The sequence below is a fragment of the Gopherus flavomarginatus genome, chromosome 3, assembly GCF_025201925.1.
Source record: "Gopherus flavomarginatus isolate rGopFla2 chromosome 3, rGopFla2.mat.asm, whole genome shotgun sequence".
In the NCBI taxonomy this organism is placed as follows: domain Eukaryota; kingdom Metazoa; phylum Chordata; order Testudines; family Testudinidae; genus Gopherus; species Gopherus flavomarginatus.
Genome location: NC_066619.1, coordinates 287,256,221 through 287,278,210, shown reverse-complemented (window position 1 = coordinate 287,278,210; position 21,990 = coordinate 287,256,221). Strand labels below are relative to the sequence as shown.

At 44.5% G+C, this 21,990-nt stretch overlaps 1 protein-coding gene across 12 annotated transcripts in view; it reads left to right on the top strand.

Annotated features, from left to right (window-relative positions):
- The window catches only part of DCTN1 (dynactin subunit 1), a 134,683-nt gene that overhangs the window by 16,376 nt on the left and 96,317 nt on the right, over nucleotides 1–21,990 (top strand). For 6 of the 12 annotated variants that reach the window (XM_050944877.1, XM_050944871.1, XM_050944870.1 and 3 more), the window contains exon 1: nucleotides 4,827–5,085. The exons of 4 other annotated variants lie outside the window; for them this stretch is intronic. In XM_050944877.1, coding sequence (XP_050800834.1) covers nucleotides 5,053–5,085 — 33 coding nt within the window. In that variant the 5' untranslated portion in view covers nucleotides 4,827–5,052. Of the gene's footprint in view, nucleotides 1–4,826; nucleotides 5,086–21,990 lie in introns of those variants that run through there. 2 more of the 12 variants (XM_050944879.1, XM_050944878.1) reach the window with 1 other exon arrangement.

The window sequence follows — 21,990 nt, the reverse complement described above, 5'->3', positions numbered from 1 at the left end:
TCAAATGTATGGATGTTAGAGAGAGAAGACTAGGTCTCATCTAGTTCTCGCTCAGTGACCAGCACAGGATTGTTGACTGTTGTGCACTTTCTAATTTTTTTGCTCAGTCTGGCTTTAAATGTGCTGAGTGGCCTAAGAACGGCCATATTGGGTCAGACCAAAGGTCCATCTAGCCCAGTATCCTGTCTTCTGACAGTGGCTAATGCCAGGTGCTTCAGAGGGAGTGAGTACAACAGCTCTCCTCCTTCTGGGGTGTGATTCTACAGTCAGAGCCATTCACTGTCAAGATTGTTTTCCTGATATTTAGCCTAAATGTTACCTTTCTGGATTTTTGTCCCATCCTTTGTAGTTCTGCCCTGTCATATGTTTCTAGATAATTCCTCTCTCTGGTTGGGGTTTGCACCCTTCCAATGTTGTCACACTCTGACCTTCACTTAGTCGTTTCAGAGTGGCAGCCGTGTTAGTCTGTATCCGCAAGAAGAACAGGAGTACTTGTGGCACCTTAGAGGCTAACAAATTTATTTGAGCATAAGCTTTCGTGGGCTACATCCAAAGAAGTGGACTGTAGCCCGTGAAAGCTTATGCTCAAATAAATTTGTTAGTCTCTAAGGTGCCACAAGTACTCCTGTTCTTTTTTTAGTAGTAATTGTTCAGCCAAACAGCTCTGCCCATATTTAATTCTTTTAATCCTTCCTCGTAGATCTAGCCCTGCTGGCCAACCGTTGGTTATTGCTCTTCTCTGAATTCTGAGGCCCAAAGGGGTTAAGCTGAGGCCAGGCAGTAACATCTGTACAGAGCCAGGTCTCCTGACTCTTAGTCCTGTGCGTTAGCTGCAAGGCCATCCTTGTTCTTAAAAGAAGGCTGATTTAACACAGATGTAACTCCTATGGCAGCCCACTGACCTCCCCACCCAGCTCTGTATTCTGTCCTGCTAGCTTATCATTACTCTTTGTTAATAGTCCTTGGATCCATTATCAGACCTTGTGACAATGCCTATGCTCAGGCAATATTGGTAAGCTACCCAGATAATTAGGCAGTTACAGAATCCTCTGCACAGTTATGGGGGTTACACACTTCAGAATCCTGCCAGCCATTTCTCTCCTAGGGTGGGCAAATTCATGGCCCCTAGAGTCCTGGCTGAGCAGAGACCTTATGGCGCACTGGTGTACAGCACACTACCTTCCAGCATTTCCTGTCCATTGCTGTAGACATTGTTAGTGCAACAGAACAAAGAGGAGTGTCTCAGGTCAGTATTTGATGTGGAGGCAGAGAAAGGGGTTAGCCCTGAGAAGGGAGCCCTGTGTGCTGAGGAAAAGAAACTCCTTGCAGGGGAGTGAGGAGAGGTAATACTTCAACTTGGGATCCCACTCCCCTTTCACAGTACTGGAACCTGCCCCCAGCGCCGGTCGAGTATGGTGGTGGGTGTTTTAAGTTTCCAAATTTCAACGCGCATATCCCACCCTCCAGGCTTGTAGTAATCCTATTTACCCTTCTTTAGCACCTTTTGCCTGAGGATTGTCAAGTGCTCTATAGGTCTTAAGATAGCCTCACCAGAGTCCTGTGAGAGTGATTATCTTTATCCTAGTGCAGCGGTTTTCAACCTTCTTTCAGTTGTAGACCCCTAAAAAATTTCAAATGGAGGTGTGAACCCCTTTAGAAATCTAGACATAGTCTGCAGTCCCCAGGTTGAAAACCACTGTTCTATGGTAACAACAACCTTTCGCAGACCCATTAGAGAGAGTCTGTGGATCCCCCAAGGGTCTGCAGACCACAGGTTGAAAACCACTGTCCGAGTTAACAGGGATCTGAGACATGCAGAGTTGAAGTGACAAGACCAAGGAGAGAGAGCAAATCTGTGGCTGAGCTGGGAACACAGCACTCTGGTATTCCTCATTCTCAGCCTTTGCCACAGAATAATTCTTCTCAATCTTTGTGCCCTCTGAGATCCTTATTGAAAGGTGCTAGAGATGTGTATAAAAACCGAATGCTCCCAGGAAATGCAAAACATCAGGTTCCATTAGTAGCACTGGCTCAGCTGCATTGAATTTATAGAATAGTCTTGATTCCGTTCTTAGTATACAGTAACTTAACACTGTACGTGCAGTGTGGCAGAGTTGGTATTTGAGTCCGACTTCTTGCATTTATTGACTTTTCTATGGTCAGATTTGCAGTGTTACTGTTGCATTAACTTAGGTATTCCCAGCTAACATCCTTGATATATTTTTTTTTGAAGGGGCAAAGCAGTTAGAGGGAGAGAAAATAAGAATTTAGGCTATAGCATTATGGGAGTTATAAACCTATTTAGAAAACTAAACACCTAATAGAAATTTGTGTATTATATTTAATCAAAAGTTTCCTTTTAATCCTAGTTGATTTTACATCTTATTCAAATGGTACCTTTGACATCTAACCACCTGCACAATGTAACCTTTTCAGCCATTTTTGAGCTAGTCACTTGCAAAAATGATTGGTCTAAAATAGGAGAAATGCTTTCTCTCTCCACTAAGCTAACTCAGACTTTCACATACCCAGAAAGACAACTCATCCTTTGGACTTGTGACCAAGCATGGAACCTTTCAGCCCAAAAGAAAACTTTATCCAAAAGTTCTCAGTAAATGAAAAATGGGAGGGTTAAAGTGAGAGCTATTTGCAAACTAAACTTCAGATTTTGTGGCAGATAATCTTTACATGCTGTACAAGAGGTGGAGAGTACGCTCGTAAAATTTGCAGATGAAGCAAACTGGGAGGGTTGCAAGCACTTCAGAGGACAGGATTACAATTCAAGAAAACCTTGACAAACTGGAGAACTGGGCTGAAATCAACAAGATGAAATTCGGCAAAGATAAGTGCAAAGTACTACACTTAGGAAGAACAATCAAATGTACAAATACAAAATGGGGAATAACTGTGTAGGCAATAGTACTGCTGGAAAGGATCTGGAGGTTGTAATGGATCACAAATTGAATGAGTCTCTATTCTGAGATGTATTAACAGGAGTGTCTTATGTAAAACATGGGAGGTTCTCGTCCACTCTGCTTTGTACTGGTGATGCCTCCGCTGAAATACTGTGCCTAGTTTGGGGTGCCACACTGAAAGCGGGGGGACAAATTGAAGAGAGCAACAAAAATGATAAAGATTTAGAAAGTAAGACCTATGAGGAGATTTTTTTTTTAAAGGGAAATATTTAGTTTTGAGAAAAGAGGCAGGCGTGTCTTTAAATATGTGAAGGGCTGTTATAAAGAGGATGGTGATCAGTGGTTCTCCATGTCACTGAAGGTAGGACAGGAAGCAGTTGATGTAATCTGCACAAAGGGATATTTAGATTAGATATTAAGAAAAACTTTTTGACTCCTAAGGATAGTTAAGTACTGGAACAGATTACCAAGGAGACTGTGAAACTGTGGAATTGGAGGTTTTTAAGAACAGGTTAGACAAACATCTATCAGGGATGCTTTAGGGATACTTGGTCCTGCCTCAGTACAGCGGGGTGGACACGGCCTCTCAGGGTCCCTTCCAGTTCTACATTTCTATAATTAGAATTTTCCATCAGAATCATGGAAATCAGAGATGGAATAGAGCCTGTTGGCCCATGTAGTCCGTGTCCTGGCCAAGAAAGGATTGGGACTTCCTCCTTTTAATTTTCTCTTCTGTAGTCAGCAGTGTATACAGTCAGCTGCACATCCGTAGTACTCCTATCTTCCATCAGGAGCTGAAGGGTGAGAATTTAACAACCCAGATGTGCTGTGTTATGAGAGCGGGGGAGTGTTTGGACACATCTGGGAATATGAATGGGATAAAGTTGAGGTAGTTCAGTGCAAGGTTGAGTTGCATCTGCCGAGTTGGTGCTGAGCACAGGGGAAGCTAGGGTCCTAGAGGCCCATTTCAGAGACTGCAGTGTGCGTGGGAGGAGGGGGTAAGAACTGGAAGATGGTTTCTGGAACACTAGTGCAGCTATGATGTCCTGAAATAATGAAGGAACGCACTGGGAACCCCAGTTTTGCCAAAACCTCCTGTCAGGCATATCCCCTCCTCCCTAGCCCCTGCTTGCTGTTTCACAGGCAGCAATTAATGCTATAAGCAGCCCTGAAGAGAGAGGCTGATGACTTTAATTAGACATCTATTCAGATCAGCCATAGAAAGAGCAATTATTGATTTTAAAAATGCCTCACGATTAACTGTTTGGTCTCCACACCTGTGCTGCTGTCCTACCTGGGTTGCAGCGTTGCTTAGTTTTGTAAGAATTTTAAGTCATATACTAAAGGGTAAGAATGTGTTTGGGCCGATGGATCTGTAAATAGCAAGATGGCTTTGTGTGTCAGATGGCCACTTTCAGCTTTGTTTTCCTATATATTCATTTGGGGACACCAGGGAAGCACCGGCGAGACGTTGGCTGGAGGAGGCGTGGATTGGATGTAGAGCAAACCCAGAGAACCAGCAGGTCCAGCTGGGAAGGGAGGGCAGAGAAAAGCAACTCAAAATATCTGTTTTTAAGTAAAATTCACAGCAACTCTGAATTCTTCATGTTGGGTATTTATCATCAGCTGCATGCAAGCAGGAATGTGGCTGGCCTTGTCTAATGAGGAGCATATCACACCGCATATCCAGCGCTTCCCTCCAAAGAGGACACGGCTGTGTCCCATGTAGCTGCTTTTGGTGTTGGTCCGGAGAAGCTCACTGGTGTCATTTCATGGCTTTTGTGTCTCCAGTGCCCCGGCCCAGGTAGCTTGCCTTTTCTTTTCCACTTTAGAATAGAAAACTGTTTAGCATTAGGACCCAGGGGGCTGGCAAAATCTGTGACAAGAGTCTGGAGCAGCACTAGCGCAAAGTGAGTCTCCGTCAGCTGGGCTGGATTTTTGTATATCCATGTATTCAAGAATCCTCTAACAGAAAAGGGTTTTTTCCTCTGTGTGGCCAGACAGAGTGCGGCTTGGGGTACGGGTATGGTTGAATCAGCTGGAACAGAACAGCCAAATCCTTCCTGAATTACTACTAGCCATGAACTAAGACCATCATTTAAAAAAAAAAAAATCATTAAAATAGAGCAACGGCAGCATGGCCCAGAGCAAGAGACACACATACAGTCGGGTAAGTTGCGGGGTGGGGGGGGGGGGTGAGGGTGGCAGGCAGGGGACTGCTCTTATTTACAAACTATTATATGTATTACACCTACAATATATCTGTATGTTATCTGGTGCAATGAAGGGTCTAGATATTTACTGTGAAATATAGATTGTTTACTGTGCTTTCCCCATTTTCTGAATTGTGCATCCTGGCTACTAGCAATATCTCACTCGTTAATACATACCGGGGTGATGGGGAGGAAGGTGTAGATAAATAGCCTGAATTATATTGTTTGTCATTCCATTCTGATTTAAATTAGTCTCTTTCTTGTGAGTTATTGCTGATAATGTAATGAGGTGTCAGCTGAGCCTCCAGCGATGACAGAATCTTTCTAGTGCTTTTTAGCACAAAGATTCTGGGTTGTTGTCGTCCTACCCCCTTTTGTTTTTTCCATCTGATTGTTTTCCAACTTGCATTGTGAGGTGCTGAAATGATTTTCAGATATTTGGAAGCCCAAGGTTTTACCAAATTGCCATTAAGCTTGGACTGTGAAGTCAGCACTAGAACTTAAAATGAGCAGTAGCCTTACAATGAGGCCTTTCTTTGGAGTTCCTTTCTTTGCCGTTTTGTTCTTTTTCTCTACTCTGGCAGTATCCGATCCCAGTCTCTAGGTGTTGGAGAGGCTAGGTTAGTGCATTTCCAGGCTTCTCTATTATTTGGTGCTTGCCAACTTGGCAAAGTGCTCTGTAACTCGAGGTTGATCACAAACACTATCGGGCCATGGTTCTGTCTTCCTTCATCTTTGCAAACCCTGAGAAGAGAGAGACCTTTCTTATCACCTCAGGTTATGCTGAACTCATTTCAAACCTCCTTTAGGAAAAAGCACTGAAAGAATGCAGGGGGCAGCTGTCCTGGCTTCCCAGTGAAGAGCATTGCTCGGGAAGTTGACAACACACCAAGGAGTCATTGGTTGATTTTTGTGTTTAACTTAAGAGTCTCTATCGTCAAAATGACTTGGTAGCTTTTGTTTCTTTGCTGTTACCCCTGGTTAGCTAGATGAGAGAAGTAGCAGAGGCCATGGCGCAAAGCAACTGTCATCCAGAAAGACTGAAGATGGTCACTTGGAGAATGTGTCTGAAAAGTTACTTAAACTGCTTCAGAAATGGTGAAAGAATGTGGCTTGTGTGTCGAACCCCTCTTCTTGACTAGGTCTCCTATGATTGTCCTCGGCTCTTCACAGCCGGGCCTTGGAGTACGTGCTGCCCACTAGCTTCCCGGAGGTTGGATTTTCAAAGACGTTCCGTCCCTGATCCATGGGGTGGCTCTGAGGCTTTCCCACTAGTGTTCTGTTAGCTGTAATTCCATTCCCTGGCAAAGGCCAGGTGGGATTTGTTTGGCTCTGAAGTTAGTCAACATTAACTACATTTTACTCAAACTACATGTTGAAACTCCAGTGTCAAGAGAACCAAATCTGTGAGAGTCCCTCTAGAGAGAGCTGGTTGGTTGCATCCGGCTAAATGGGTATTCACCCGCGAAAGCTCATGCTCCAAAACATCTGTTAGTCTATAAGGTGCACAGGACTCTTTGCTGCTTTTACTGATCCAGACTAACATGGCTACCCCTCTGATACTGGTTGGCTGTGGTACTTTACTTGTGTTGCTAGTAATACAACACCTAATATATTAACAGGTTAATTATCTGAGTGACTCCTGATCAGTTGTATTGGCAAAGCTAGAAATACCCAAACCATTTGGTTGGAACACCATATTAACCATACATTTTCTGTGTGATTCCCATTCTCTCTCCCCAGGGATGGGGTTAGTGGTTTCAGCTTAGTATTTTTTCCATTTGCTGAGTTGACAAGTATTTGTGCCCTGTTTTCCCCTGCCCTTGCCCCACCATAGTCTTCTAATCTCTTATTTGAAATTGCACTGCTTGCTTTTAGGTGTCAAACCAGAGTGAGTCCAGCACTAGAGTGGTGCTCACACAGTAGGAGCTTTGTCACAGCAACGCCTTGCTAGTTCATCTACAAATCTAACAGCAACAGATCCAGGCTGCTTAAGATTCTGTTAGATGAGACAGCAGCCGCCCACATTGTGTCACTGGATGATGGGTCTGTTATTAATCCTTGAGTAATCACCTTTGATGAGAACCGAATATGGCAGCACCAGATATTATTATATTCAGTAATAACTAGCTTTACCGCAAATGAAGACTAGAATTATTTCTAAGACTCTCCTTTTTCAAGTCCTCTTTAGCTACCTCTTAAAATCCTCTTAGCCTCACATTTAACTTGCAGTCATGAAGCTCTTCATGGGAGACTTCCAGAGAAGTGCTGCTGTGTTCAAAGTTTGCCCCAAACTTTTGATCTATACTTTGAGTGACAGTTTAAGGGTGCAATTAGTCACATATGCATGTAGGGAGGTATCACTGTGCGCCCACATGATGATATGATCCTGGCTTCAAAATGTAACACACACATTTTGAGGGGGGTTATGTGCCATGGTGAAACAGAGCTCTAAAATTGTTGTGTGCAGGCAACATATATTAGTGACCCAAATATCTGTGCTTAAATCATAAGTACGTTGAAATATATTCAGTTTTTGGTATTCTTTAGTATGCCAGTCTGTGTGTGTGTGTGTGAGAGAGATGAACAGTTTTTCTGGGTGTGAAAAGTAATCTGTCCCATCCATAATTGCCTGAGACATCCAGTCTCCCTACAGCACCCAGATTTGAAGCACAGCAGGGTGATGACTCCTCTAGGGCGAAGGAGTTTTGCAGGAATGCTGCACCTGGGAGGCTTTGAACTAACCTGATGGTTCTGAAGCTTGGTGGGAATGGAGTAAAGGGTTTCCATAACAGCATATTTTCCAGAGCATTGTCTCTTTTCAGAATGGCCTGCTAGCTTACTCGCCTTTTTGACCACTGCTGTACATTGAGCTGATGTTATGATTGAGCTGTTCTCAGTGATGTCTAGATACCTTTCCTGAGGGGTTCTGACTAATTTAGAATCCATCAGTGTGCATGACTGGTTTAAATTATTCCTTCCAGGGCTCCTCACCTTGGATTAGTCTGTGAATTCAATCGGCCTTTATAACGTTCAGTTACTTGCTTTTGTTAGTTCTTCCTAGAATTCCTCACAATCCTTTGTTGCCTTGACTTGGTAATTGGCAAATGTAACCACTTTGCTTTACATCCCACCTTCCTGACTACCACCAGCCCTATACCAGACAGTCCCAGCCATGCAGGGCACTATTGTTAGCCTATCATAGAAATTTAACTTGCCAAAGGCCAGACCTTCATTGTTTGAAAGTCTGTAGATCTGTTACAGTGGGTACCTCAGTCTGCTTGCAGCTTGTCAGTCACTGGCAGAAGGGGGATGCCCTGCCTCTGAAGTTCCTCTGGTTTGGTCTGCCCCCTCTGGCTCCCCCACTCTTCCCTGCTGCAGGGAAAGCCCAGTCTTTATTCCATGTTTCTGACTGACCATTCAGCCCATAACGAGTTATCCAGTTGCCAGCTGCATCTCAGGGCTGTGTTTGTCTTTTGGGATTTGTCCCTGAGTTCTTCTTCCCCTGCTGAGGTGTTTGCAGCGGCTGGTTCCCGCTCGGGTGAGAAAAGCCAGAGGCTGAAAGATGAGGGGGGAACGAGAGACAGACCCTTGGAGAGTCTCAAGGCGGGTGACCAGCTCTGGAGGAAGAATGCATTCCCCTCCCTTAGCCCAGGCCCTGACAGGTCACCTCTGCTGTCTCCCCCTAGGCAGGAAAGGCGACACATAGTATTGGAAAAGAACTGGCTGTGGGGCAAGCACCCTCATCTCAGGTTGGGGAGGGAGGTTGGGCCAGAGGGGCAGCATGCCAGATGGAAAATTACACTGAGCCCCTATGGCTCGCACCAACAGATGGCAGAGCTCAGCTGCCTCCTCCCTCTCTGCCTCCCATTGGGCCATGGGTAGAGAGCATCGGCCACCTCATGGGCACGCTAGAGGAGAGTAAGGGCCAGCTCCCCCTCCAGCTGCCATCTCTGTAACAGGGCTCTCTGCTGATAGCCCAGGCACCCCATGGAAAAACAGACCCCTCATGCAGTAGAGAGGAGCAGAACTTCTGGGAAGTCCATTCTTGAACCCCACCTTCCTTGAGAGAGACACAAAGGGGCCCATGTTGGGGAGGGAAAAGAATAAACCCAGCCTCTTTGAGAACAGGGTGATCACTGAGAGCTCAGCGACCTGAGCCCAATTCATCCCCTCACTTTTTCCAAAGCAGGTTCATTGGGACAAACTCCCAAGGAGGAAGTAAAATCAGTATTTGCTTCTCCTTCTAACCTTCATGGAGTGCAGTATGGTGGATCAGTGCAGAAAGACCTGGCAATAGGGAAAAGATCTTGCAGTCATCGTGGATAGTTCTCTGAAGATGTCCATGCAGTGTGCAGAGACGGTCAGAAAAGCAAACAGGATGTTAGGAATAACTAAAAAGGGGATAGAAAATAAGATGGAGAGTATCTTATTGTCCTTATATAAATCCATGGTATGCCCACATCTCGAATACTGCGTACAGATGTGGTCTCCTTATCTCAAAAAAGATATTCTGGCACTAGAAAAGGTTCAGAGAAGGGCAACTAAAATGATTAGGGGTTTGGAACAGGTCCCATATGCGGAGAGATTACAGAGGCTAGGACTCTTCAGCTTGGAAAAGAGGAGACTAAGGGGGGATATGATAGAGGTCTATAAAATCATGAGTGATGTGGAGAAAGTGGATAAGGAAAAGTTATTTACTTGTTCCCATAATACAAGAACTAGGGATCACCAAATGAAATTAATGGGCAGCAGGTTTAAAACAAATAAAAGGAAGTTCTTCTTCACACAGCGCACAGTCAAGTTGTGGAACTCCTTGCCTGAGGAGGTTGTGAAGGCTAGAACTATAACAGGGTTTAAAAGAGAACTGGATAAATTCATTAATGGCTGTTAGCCAGGATGGATAAGGAATGGTGTCCCTAGCTTCTGTTTGTCAGAGGATGGAGATGGATGGCAGGAGAGAGATCACTTGATCATTGCCTGTTAGGTTCCCTCCCTCTGGGGCACCTGGCATTGGCCACTATTGGTAGACAGCAGCAAAGAATCCTGTGGCACCTTATAGACTAACAGACGTTTTGGAGCATGAGCTTTCGTGGGTGAATACCCACTTCCTCAGATGCATCTGAGGAAGTGGGTATTCACCCACGAAAGCTCATGCTCCAAAACGTCTGTTAGTCTATAAGGTGCCACAGGATTCTTTGCTGCTTTTACAGATCCAGACTAACACGGCTACCCTCTGATATTGGTAGACAGGATACTGGGCTAGATGGACCCTTTGGTCTGACCCAGTACGGCCATTCTTATGTTCTTATGATAGACATGCTGATTCATGTGTGTGTGTTTCACACGTGCATGTGTGTACATACATAAAGAGAATTCTTCTGCCTTTGGAGAGGGGAGCCAGCAGTCCAAATCAGAGTTAGGGGATTATATAATAATAGATAAACTATATTCGGTTAGAAATAACAAAATAGAGGACAAACACTTTCTGTTTAGAATCCTGAGTACTGTGAAGCTATGCTGAGAAAGTCTCCAGTCACCTTGGACAAACGATAGCTGTGCATCCCTTCTGGTGTTCCCTTAGAAGTTGTAATAGACGGAGAGGGATTTCCTGCCACACCTAAAAGACTGGAGAGTATTGGGCTGTTGCTGTGGGTTGCCACACCCTAACATCTGGGCTGTTCCCAACAGCTATTGCAAGTCACCAGCACTTCTTTTCCCCCCAGCACCTGGCTCTGGGATGAAGAAGGGGGCAGCAGCCTAGTTACAGAAGAACAAGCCCTTGGCCCATCCTTTACCTCTTTCTAGCCCCTGGCCTCCATTTCACAAAGGCAGACACTTTCTTGGTGTGCACCTGTCCAGATCCAACCTGGAGTCTCTCCTGCAGGTAAATGTCCAACATGGGCAGTTTTTTTACCTGCAAGTGGCCTCCTAACAGGCCACCAAGTCCATGCAGGTGTCGTCTTAGCCCCTTGCTTTGGGCATAGATGTGGTTCTGGCCCTGGAAATCAGACGCTCGGGCAGATCAGTTCCTAGCTTTCTTACGGATACAGTGGGGAGCTCCTATGGTAAGCTGAGGCTATTCTGAGTCATGAGAAAAGTGAACAGGCAATCCTGCCTCCTGCCAGGTGCTACAGAAAGGAAGACAGATTGTGTGGCAAGTGGAAGCCGTCCCTGAACTACAACAGGAGAAAATACCTCTTTGAATGGTAGCTCACACAAGTACAGGTTGCTGTGGCAAGGTCAGCAGCTGCTCTCTGTTACTTCAGAGCTCTGACTCCAAACCAGCCTTGTCTGCAGGTAGACACAGATCAGCGCCAGGCTCTCTTATTTTGGGAGTAAATTGCTCCCTGCAGCTTTGGTTAAATTGAGGTCCCTGGAGAGTAGCCAGAGGCAGTGATCCGTAATACTGTTCAGGAATCGCAGGAACAGCTTTGTCCCATTCCTGTTCTCAGGGAACCCCTGGAAATTCCAGGGCATGACTGAAACCGTGCAGCACCTATTTCTGATCAGCTGGGTTTGAAGTAGGGAGCTTTCTCAGATGAGACCAGTATTCAGGCAGCAATTCAGATATTTCGGAAGGGGGCAGGGGGGAGAAGGCAAATTCTGATCCAGGACCCCCTTTTGGTCCCCATTTGTCCCCACCCCTCTTGTAGGGACTTAGGGTCTCCCTCAGCAAGGGAGTCTCCCCTCTTGTCAGCCCGGTGCATGGGCTGGTGCCACCAAGAGGCGAATTGTCAATGGACCCCCCTGTGCTCTGCTGTACAGGAAGAGAGATCCTGGGTGTCCAGTTACAGCACCGTTGGCCCAGCCACCCCGCTATCTGGAGCCCAAGTTGAGTTGCGACCCCATGTGCCAGGTCACGACATCATTCACTGAAACCTGGTCTTGCTGCCCAGCTGTGGAGGAGGTGGGCTCGCCTGGTCAAATGGAGTGGTGTTGTAATGACACAGCTGGAGCGATGCTCTGGCAGCAGCTGTACGGAGTTAGTACAGGAACGCTGCTTAAAAGTGTTTGGGCATGGCCCCCTGGCTCTGCAGCCTATGGAACTAGGAGCAGGTGCAAAAATCTTGATATCCGCGTCATCTTCTCCCCTCTCCCCATTTGGTGCCACTGCTATTGTACTTGTAATTCAGACAAGTAGTCCTCACTCCTGTTGAAGCATTTGATCCCAAGGTAAATTGGAGAAATAATATCCCTAATCTTCAAAGTATGCTCCTTAAGAGCACTGCCGATCATAGCGCAGAGAAGTTGCGTCTTTTACACTGAGATCTGCTAGGTGGCCACATAGCCATCAATGCCCAAATTCACCCTGACTTTACATATTGGCCATCCGGTCTTTAGCCAGTGTCATATTTTTTTTTGGCAGAAGCATTCTCCACACCTTGGTGCCCAGGAGAAGATGGAGGACGTGTACCATACCTCATTTTGGATGTGTATATTTAAAGGAAGATAGTGAGGACATGCTCCTGTGAAAATCCCATTGTAGCAGATCTGTGAACCTTAGCACAATGGAGAATAGGGGGTATCTGAGCTTACCTGAAAATGTCCTTTCACTGAACAATGAAGTGCAAAGGTATGGCCCAGCCTGGAGACGAGATTGTCATTCAGAACTTAGATGGAAATTAACACACAAAGATTTGGGTTTGTGTAGTTAGGGGTTATTTCCCATGCTCTGCAGTAGGGGAAATTGTACGTTTTCCACTTGTACTTAGCACAATATGTAATTTAAGAAAGTGCAATTGAATTATCCTGGCTTTGGAAGTTGTTTCAATTGGTGGAAACTTAAGGGGGTGGGTCATTCCCCTGTTGCCAGTGACTGATGGGTCTGGTTCTGCCCCAAAGCTGCAAGCTGGTTGGCATAGGTATTGTAATGAATCTGTGAGCCTTTGGTAAGCAGCTCCACTTCCCTTGTTAGATCAGCCAGGCCATCTTCTGAACCTTTGCATAATGAGAACTGACCATTTATTTCAGCTTCTTGCTTCCTATCTTTTATCCTGCTTCTAATCTGAGACGGGATTTGATCTGTCACCTTGTGTTTACCAGCTTTTCTGACAGCTTCTTGTGAGCCTTCTGAAAGCCCAAGTTGTCCGCCCTGTTTCTTGTATCTACTGTAAAGAGTTAACAAAGAATGCGAGCGGTTTGGAGAGGCAGTTTGCCTATGTAAAAGCCAGACTGGCTTATCTCTTTGTTCTTGCCTGGGAACTTTACTGTCCCCAATGATTTTCTCCCTCAGCTTTACAGATAATGTTCACTAGTCCAGGGAACAACACGCAGCCTGCCAGGGTAAGCCCCCCGGTGGGCCCGGCCAGTTTGTTTACCTGCCGCGTCCGCAGGTTTGGTTGATCGCGTCTCCCCCTGGCTGCGGTTTGCTGCTCCAGGCCAATGGGGGCTGCAGGAAGCAGCAGCCAGCACATCCCTCAGCCCGCGCCACTTTCTGCAGGGGCTTAGCTTGGCGGACCGCGGGCCAAAGGTTGCTGATCCCTGCACTAGTCTGTAACTTCTGGGATCACACTTAGCTTCTCTTGTCTAACTGTTCTGAGTGAAAAATTTATATTTTCATGGGACTGACCAGAGACCTATTTGCAGTATCTTCCAGTGTCAGTGGTAGCTAGAGAGAGGAGCTAAATGAGCTTCTGAAAAATCAGTTTTTCAGGTGTTTGCGGTAGAGAAGTTCCTGTAGGATGGATTCAGTGGGAGGCTTGTGAACTTTGCTTTGCAGAAAACCTTGTTGCGGCCATTCCAGCTTAGCAGGTTTGGGGTTTGTTACAGCTGTCTGTCAGCATTTCAGAAGCTCTGGTGGGGTAGGAGTTTGGCTAGGCTGCTGGGGGCCGGAGCGTCTAGATTTTGGAGAATAATTCTTTGTAGCTTACCAGTTTTGGTAAACAGTGCCAGTAGTAAAGTTCCCTTTTTAAAAGGAACCTTTGGAATATACTTGGAGCAGTGGACTGCATTGGTCAGGGTGGCATCCTGGAAATTTCCATTGTGAGATGTTCTTGCTGTGTCCAAACTGATGACAATAGGTTTGTAAATTTAAAATAGGCTTTTTTGAGCTACAATTTGCAAACCAGACGTGCCTGGGCACTCCTGGTGGCATGGGCATGCCATCAAGTTTAACAGGTTTCTAATCTACTTTCTTACTAGTTTGACAATGAAACTTCGCTGTGTGAAGCGATTAAAAAAAAATAAAATAAAGGCACATCTGGTACCTCATAAACTGTGAAACCCGTTTTATTTAGTATCTCTTTTCCCCAGGTTTCATTTTATGTTTTCTCTTCCCTCATTCGGTGCTGATGACACTTGCATGAATGATGTGGGTGTCTTGGGTTATTAATCACGTGAGGTGCCACATACCCCAGGACACCAATGGACAACTGTGTTAATAATTACAGCAACCAACTATTGACTTCCAATGAGAAATAAGCTAAGAAACTGATGCACTATTTTCATGCAAGTTAGTTTAATGCAAGTGCATTAATACGGAATGAGAAATGATGCAAATTAAGGCAAAACTCTTCCTAGATGCCGTTTTATTAATTCAAAACTTAATAGCAAATACCATTCAGTTCAGATGTGAGGGAGAGTACATCTTAAGTGTACTTCCAGAACCCTCTTGGCCCTGTCATTGGGATGGGTCAGCCTGTTCCTTGTTAACTGTGAGGGGTGTATGAGTATGCGAATGTTCTGATATCTGGTGTCCAGTACCTTTTAGGTACGTCTCTTTTTGCTGCATCAGCCCTTTCCTTGCCAGCTTCTATGAGCAGGGCCTGCCTCTGGCTCACAGCTTCACTTTGCTTTATGTTAGCAGAGTCTTGACCATTCCTTTAGTTCAGGCCTAAGGCCTCATACCGAGCCTCTGATGAGGGTTTATATTTCAGGGCCTCCCCTTACTACAGAGGAGAAACTATTAGCTCAACCAGTTCACCTGTCCATCAGTTGACAGGGCCTTGGATGATTTAATAGGTTTACCGCTAGGCTAGAGAATGTACTGCATCTGCATAGGACAGTACGTCTAGTAACCTTGTAGAAAAGATGGTATTCATGGAAGTGGCTTCCAAAACTACAGAGAGAGACTGTTTACATAAATCCCTTTCTGTCCACTGCATCTAGAGTCTGTCTCCCTCAAAGATGATTTTAGAGAGATGTTTGTTTTGTGGTTCGCAGGAAACTGTTTTCAATAAGGTTATACCAGTTTAAAAGTAACCTTCAGGGACTTTACATGTATGACTAGATATGTAGCAAAGAAAAGTAAAGTCTTCCTTTCCTTAGCAGTGAAGATTGTGGAAGTTGGTGAGAAAAAGACTGATGAAAGGCACAGCAGGAATTTCCTGGCTTGTCTGTTAGCTTTCTGTACACTAAACTGGATTCAGGTAATTTTAACGGATTTTGGTCTGGTAATGTATATAAGAAAGGGCCACAGTTTTTTCCTTTCATAACATTACAGAAAATAATTCTGTTCTGCAAATGTATTCTTCCTGTAGCTTATTTGTGTGTTAGAATAATCAGGAAAACAGAACATTCCAGAGACTCTTAATTCTCTTCTAATCTGGTCATTGGGTTTCTCCAGTTGCTTAGATGCAGCGCTAAGGTACTCGGCTACATGGCAATGAGCACTGTATAAAAAGCTAGCTAGATACAGACCTTTATGAAATCTTGCAAGTTCTTCTCCAGTAAAATCTGTGGAATTCATTTCTTGCTAATGCATTATCTAGTTGGTTCGCTGCAGCCTCAGGAGGAGCTTATTCAGCTTAGGGAAAAGGCCCTTTCTTTCTCTTGGTTGAGTGCCCTCTCTTAAACTGAAAAGAAAGGAAGTGAATGTCTGAATGGGTTTGAAGTGAGATGCTCTGAAATTTCCAATCCGATCAATAAGGGTGTTTGCCTGCGTTGAGTGTAGCATGGTGCTTGCTGCTAATTCTTAAAGCAGCATGTTGGTCGGAAAAGGTGATTTTCAAAGGATGAAAAAACGGGGCATGTGCTTTCTCTCCACACACACCCTGTTTATAAGAACGTAAGAATGGCCAGACTGGGTCCATCTAGCCCAGTATCCTGTCTTCCGACACTAGCCAGTGCCAGGTGCCCCAGAGGAAATGAACAGAACAGGGAATCACCAAGTGATCCATTCCTTGTTGCCCATTCTCTGCTTCTGGCAAACAGAGGTTAGGGACACCATCCCTGCCCATCCTGGCTAATAGCCATTGATGGACCTGTCCTCCATGAACTTATCTAGGTCATTTTTGAACTGTTATAGTCTTGGCCTTCACAACATCCTTTGGCAAGGAGTTCCCCAGGTTGACTATGCGGTGTGTGAAGAAATACTTCCTTTGCTTTGTTTTAAACCTGCTGCCTATTAATTTCATTTGGTGACCCCTAGTTCTTGCGTTATTTACTCCTTCTCATAACACTTCCTGATTTACTTTCTCCACATCAGTCATGATTTTATAGACCTCTGTTGTGGTCCCTCTTAGTTGTCTCTTTTCCAAGCTGAAAAGTCCCAGTCTTATTAATCTCTCCTGATATGGAAATCGTTCAAACCTCTAATAATTTTTGTTGCCCTTTTCTGAATTTTCTCCTATTCCAATATATCTTTTTTTGAGGCAACCACATCTGCATGCAGTGTTCAAGATGTGGGTGTACCATGGATTTATATAGAGGCAATATGATATTTTCTGTCCTATTATTTGTCCCTTTCTTAATGATTCCCAACATTCTGTTTGTTTTTTTTTGATGTCCGCTGCATATGGAGTGGATGATTTCAGAGAGCTATTAAAACATAGATAGTGACTGGGATTGGCTGTTTAATCTGATGGTTTAAAACTCTTGTTTTTTGTTAATATCTGCTTTACTCCAGTGCTTAATGAATGCTTTGGAGAATGGAGTATCTGTTCAGGATTAAACACTCCCACTTTGGAAGCTCACAATAAATATCTGAGATACTCACAGATTCCTCCAGCAAACCCAGACTTGACATTCATGATCTTGCTAACGTAAAAGGTAATAAAAACACTTGTTTTAACATCGACTATTTAGGTCATCTTTATACATAATACAATAGTTTTAGGGAAAGAGAATTAAAAAACCTTTGCAGGTCACCTTTTAAACTACCTTGAGTACTGTAAATTCCTGCTCTCTTGCCTCCATGACTCTCACATTGTCCCACTTGAATGCATCCAGAACAATGCAGGCGTAATATACCTGGCGCTCATTGCAGCCGCATCTGGCCTTGCTTCATATTCCTTCACTGGCTTTCTAGAATTCCATTCATTCATCTTGGTTTTAGCTTCCGTTCTCTACCCTTTCCAGCAGGGATCGTCCTCCTGCCTGTATAGCTAACAGAAATGGTTTGTAACAGGCTGACCTACACAGTCGATGTCCATGCTCCTATTGAGGGTTGGGACACCCTTTGTTTACGGATTTCTGTGTACCAGGGAGGGGAGTTCCAGCTGAGGTCACTGAAAGCTCATTTGTAAAATGAAAAATTAAGATGTCTGTACACTAATGCGAGGAGCCTAGGTAACAAAATGGAGGAACTAGAGCTACTGGTGCAGGAAGTGAAACTGGATCTTATAGGGATAACAGAAACATGGTGGAATAGTAGTCATGACTGGAGTACAGGTATTGAAGGCTATGTGCTGTTTAGGAAAGACAGAAATAAAGGCAAAGGTGGTGGGGTAGCACTGTACATCAATGAGAAGGTTAACTGTAAAGAAATAAGAAGTGATGGAATGGATAAGACAGAGTCTGTCTGGGCAAAAATCACACTGGGAAAGAAAGCTACTAGAGCCTCCCTTGAGATGGTGCCTGGGGTGTGCTACAGACCGCCGGGATCTGATTTGGATATGATAGAGTCCTCTTTAATGTTTTTAATGAAGTAAACACTAATGGGAATTGTGTGATCATGGAAGACTTTAACTTCCCAGATATAGACTGGAGGACAAGTGCTAGTAAGAATAATAAAGCTCAGATTTTTCTGGATGTGATAGCTGATGGATTTCTTCACCAAGTAGTTGAAGAACCAACAAGAGGGGATGCCATTTTAGATTTGGTTTTGGTGAGTAGTGAGGACCTCATAGAAGAAATGGTTGTAGGGGACAACCTTGGTTCAAGTGATCATGAGCTAATTCAGTTCAAACTAGATGGAAGGATAAACAGAAATAGATCTGGGACTAGGGTTTTTGACTTCAAAAGGGCTAACTTTAAAGAATTAAGGAAATTAATTAGGGAAGTGGATTGGACTGAAGAACTTGTGGATCTAAATGTGGAGGAGGCCTGGAATTACTTCAAGTCAAAGTTGCAGAAACTATCAGAAGCCTGCATCCCAAGAAAGGGGGAAAAAACCATAGGCAGGGGTTGTAGACCAAGCTGGATGAGCAAGCATCTCAGAGAGGTGATAAAGAAAAAGCAGAAAGCCTACAAGGAGTGGAAGAAGCAAGGAAAGCTACCTTAGTGAGGTCAGAACATGTAGGGATAAAGTGAGAGAGGCTAAAAGCCATGTAGAGTTGGACCTTGCAAAGGGAATTAAAACCAATAGTAAAAGGTTCTATAGCTATATAAATAAGAAGAAAACAAAGAAAGAAGAAGTGGGACCGCTAAACACTTGAGGATGGAATGGAGGTTAAGGATAACCTAGGCATGGCCCAATATCTAAAAAAGTACTTTGCCTCACTCTTTAATGAGGCTAATGAGGAGCTTAGGGATAATGGAAGGATGACAAACAGGAATGAGGATATGGAGGTGGGCAGGGCCAGTGCAAGGATATTTTGCGCCCTAGGCGAAACTTCCATCTTGCCCCCTCCCCAAAAAATCACATTATATGCAATACACGGTCACGAAATTGTGCCCCAGACCTTTTTTTTTTAATCTGCCATGAGGCTGCATCAACTGTAAATGAAAAAAAATGAAATTTTATTCCTATCAGTCCTTTTTCTTGTTCACTATTAAAAGTAAAGGATAGAGAATGCATGTCACTTACTATAATTAACTATTTGAATTTCATCAACTGTTTGACGTAAATATTGATTAAGAGATCAAGATGACTTTCAAGCTTAAGCCTGAGTATTCAAGCCTTGTTAGGTTTATGTTGCAACCATTACACTAAACAAAAGCACAGATGTAGGCAGATCTTATCCTACTGGTGTAACAGCAACTGCTCTGGATAGGATCAAAAAGTTGTTCCATATTAGGGGTTGTCAAGTTTCTCAGAGGCATTGTGGTCCAGGTTTGTTTTAAAGAAATAGACCCCTATCCTGCAATCACTTATGCAGGAGGTATCTGTTAAGATGTTTTGCCTTGTTCTACTTTACCTCACTTGAGAGAGGTGCAATTCAAGCATCTGAGAAAATAATAGGAGATCAACCTTCCTAGTTAGTAAGGAAAACATCTGGCTAGTACAACCTAGGATCCCACTATTGTGCTGCTCTGCTAGAAAGAATGATAAAAGATGAAAGTTCACAGAAGGTACAACTCCAAGGTGCTCCGAGCTGTCCAGCTAATCCTTGAATGTTACATTGTAAGAATTCACATGCAAATCCCATTTGCTTGATTGCGAAAGAGGAGGCCATCAATGGGAGAGACCTGGGAGCTCTAGAGACATTAATAGTTCATGTCTGTTCCAGTATTTAGTATCAAATCAGGGCTTTACCGGTCAGCAAACAACCACCACACCTACTTATTTCTCAGCATCGTGCATGTTGTGGCTAGATGGTGATCCTGAGTCACTTGTTACCTTACACAAGAGAAACCTACATTTTAAAGAATTATTTCAAATGGGACAATAAAACAGGAGTAACAAACGTTCTGCTTTTCTGAGGTAATAGCCCCAGAAGTTCTTCATTATTTAACGGAGAGCCTGAGCTGAACGCTGGAACAGGAGGCCATAGGGTGTTGAAGGGCTTCTGTGGAGGAAGAGGAAGAAGTGGCTCTTGGAGCCTCTGGGCCTGATCTAAAACCCACTGAAATCAGTGGGAATTTTTCCACTGACTTCAAGGTCTGGGGATTGGTCCTGCTTTGAGCGGGGGTTGGACTAGATGACTTCCTGAGGTCCCTTCCAACCCTGAGATTCTATGAAGGTGGATCAAGGCCTCTGATAACAAGAGTAACTTTTGTAAACCTCTCATTTCTGGGCAATGAAAATACTTACTGAAATAAGGACATGATTGCTGGGGATGGAAGAGATGTGGAGATATCAGAGGATGAGAGGCTTACAGTCACCTGGGTTGGGGATCTGGGCTAAGGGTGGTTGGTGGTAAAGTAAGATAGGAAATATGTGTAAACGAGCTCTTAAGCTAAGAAGTGGGGGCTTAGTAGGTTTTAACACATGCAATAGTTTAAAACAACACACAAGGGTGTATGGATTGTTTGTAAGGGGTCTGTTTAGTAATGAAACAGAAAATCACTTCAAGTTTAGAAAATGCGGGAACAGTTTAGATACAAACAGGAAAGGGAATATAAAAAACTGTACAGATTTTGCAGAACATGATGTGAACCTAACAGGTAACTATGTCACCTGATTTTTGTATCCTCCTCTTCCCATTTCCTTATTTTGCTCCCATTGTTTGTCACTATCACTTGGTGTCATTTTTAATTTAGATCACAGGCTCTTTGGGCTAGTGAGTCTCTTTTATTTGTCTGCAGAGATCCTAGAACATTTTTGGACACAGAATACATAAGTAATAATATTCATAACAATAATTGCCAAGTGATATACAAACTTAAATGGGATAGAGCTAAAGGGATCCCCCGGGTCAGCGCGCCACCGCGGCAGCCAGCAGCCCAGGGGATCCCCTGGCCCAGGGAAACCCTAGGCTGCCGGCTGCCACGGCGGCGCCCTGACCCGGGGGACCCCCTGGGCTCCGGGCTGCCGCGGCGGCGCACTGACCCGGGGGACACCCTGGGCTGCCGGCTGCCGCGGCGGTGCGCGCTGACCCAGGGTCAGTGCGCCGCCGCGGCAGCCGGCAGCCCGGGGTTTCCCTGGGCCAGGGGGACCCCTTGGGCTGCCGGCTGCCGCCGGCAGCTCAGACTCCCTCTCTGTCCCAGCAGCAGCCGGCTGGTCAACCATTTAAAAAAAATTTGGGGGCGCTTTTTGGCACCCCCAAATCTCGGCGCCCTAGGCAACCGCCTAGTTCACCTAAATGGTTGCACCGGCCCTGGAGGTGGATATTATCACATCGGAGGTAGAAGCCAAACTTGAACAGCTTAATGGGACTAAATTGGGGGCCCAGATAATCTTCACCCAAGAATATTAAAGGAACTGGCACATGAAATTGCAAGCTCATTAGCAAGAATTTTTAATGAATCGGTGAACTCAGGGGTTGTACCGTACGACTGGAGAATTGCTAACATAGTTCCTATCTTTAAGAAAGGGAAAAAGAGTGATCCGAGTAATTATAGGCCTGTTAGTTTGACATCTGTAATATGTAAGATCTTGGAAAAAATTTTGAAGGAGAAAGTAGTTAAGGACATTGAGGTCAATGGTAATTGGGACAAGTTACAACATGGTTTTACTAAAGGTAGATCGTGCCAAACCAACCTGATCTCCTTCTTTGAGAAGGTGACAGATTACTTAGACAAAATAAATGCAGTAGATTTAATTTACCTCGATTTCAGTAAGGCATTTGACATGGTTCCACATGGGGAATTATTAGATAAATTGGAAAAGATGGAGATCAAGATGAAAATTGAAAGGTGGATAAGGAACTGGTTAAAGGGGAGACTACAACGGGTCGTACTGAAGGGTGAACTGTCAGGCTGGAAGGAGGTTACTAGTGGAGTTCCTCAAGGTTCAGTTTTGGGACCAATCTTATTTAACCTTTTTATTACTGACCTTGGCACAAAAAGTGGGAATGTGCTAATAAAGTTTGTGGATG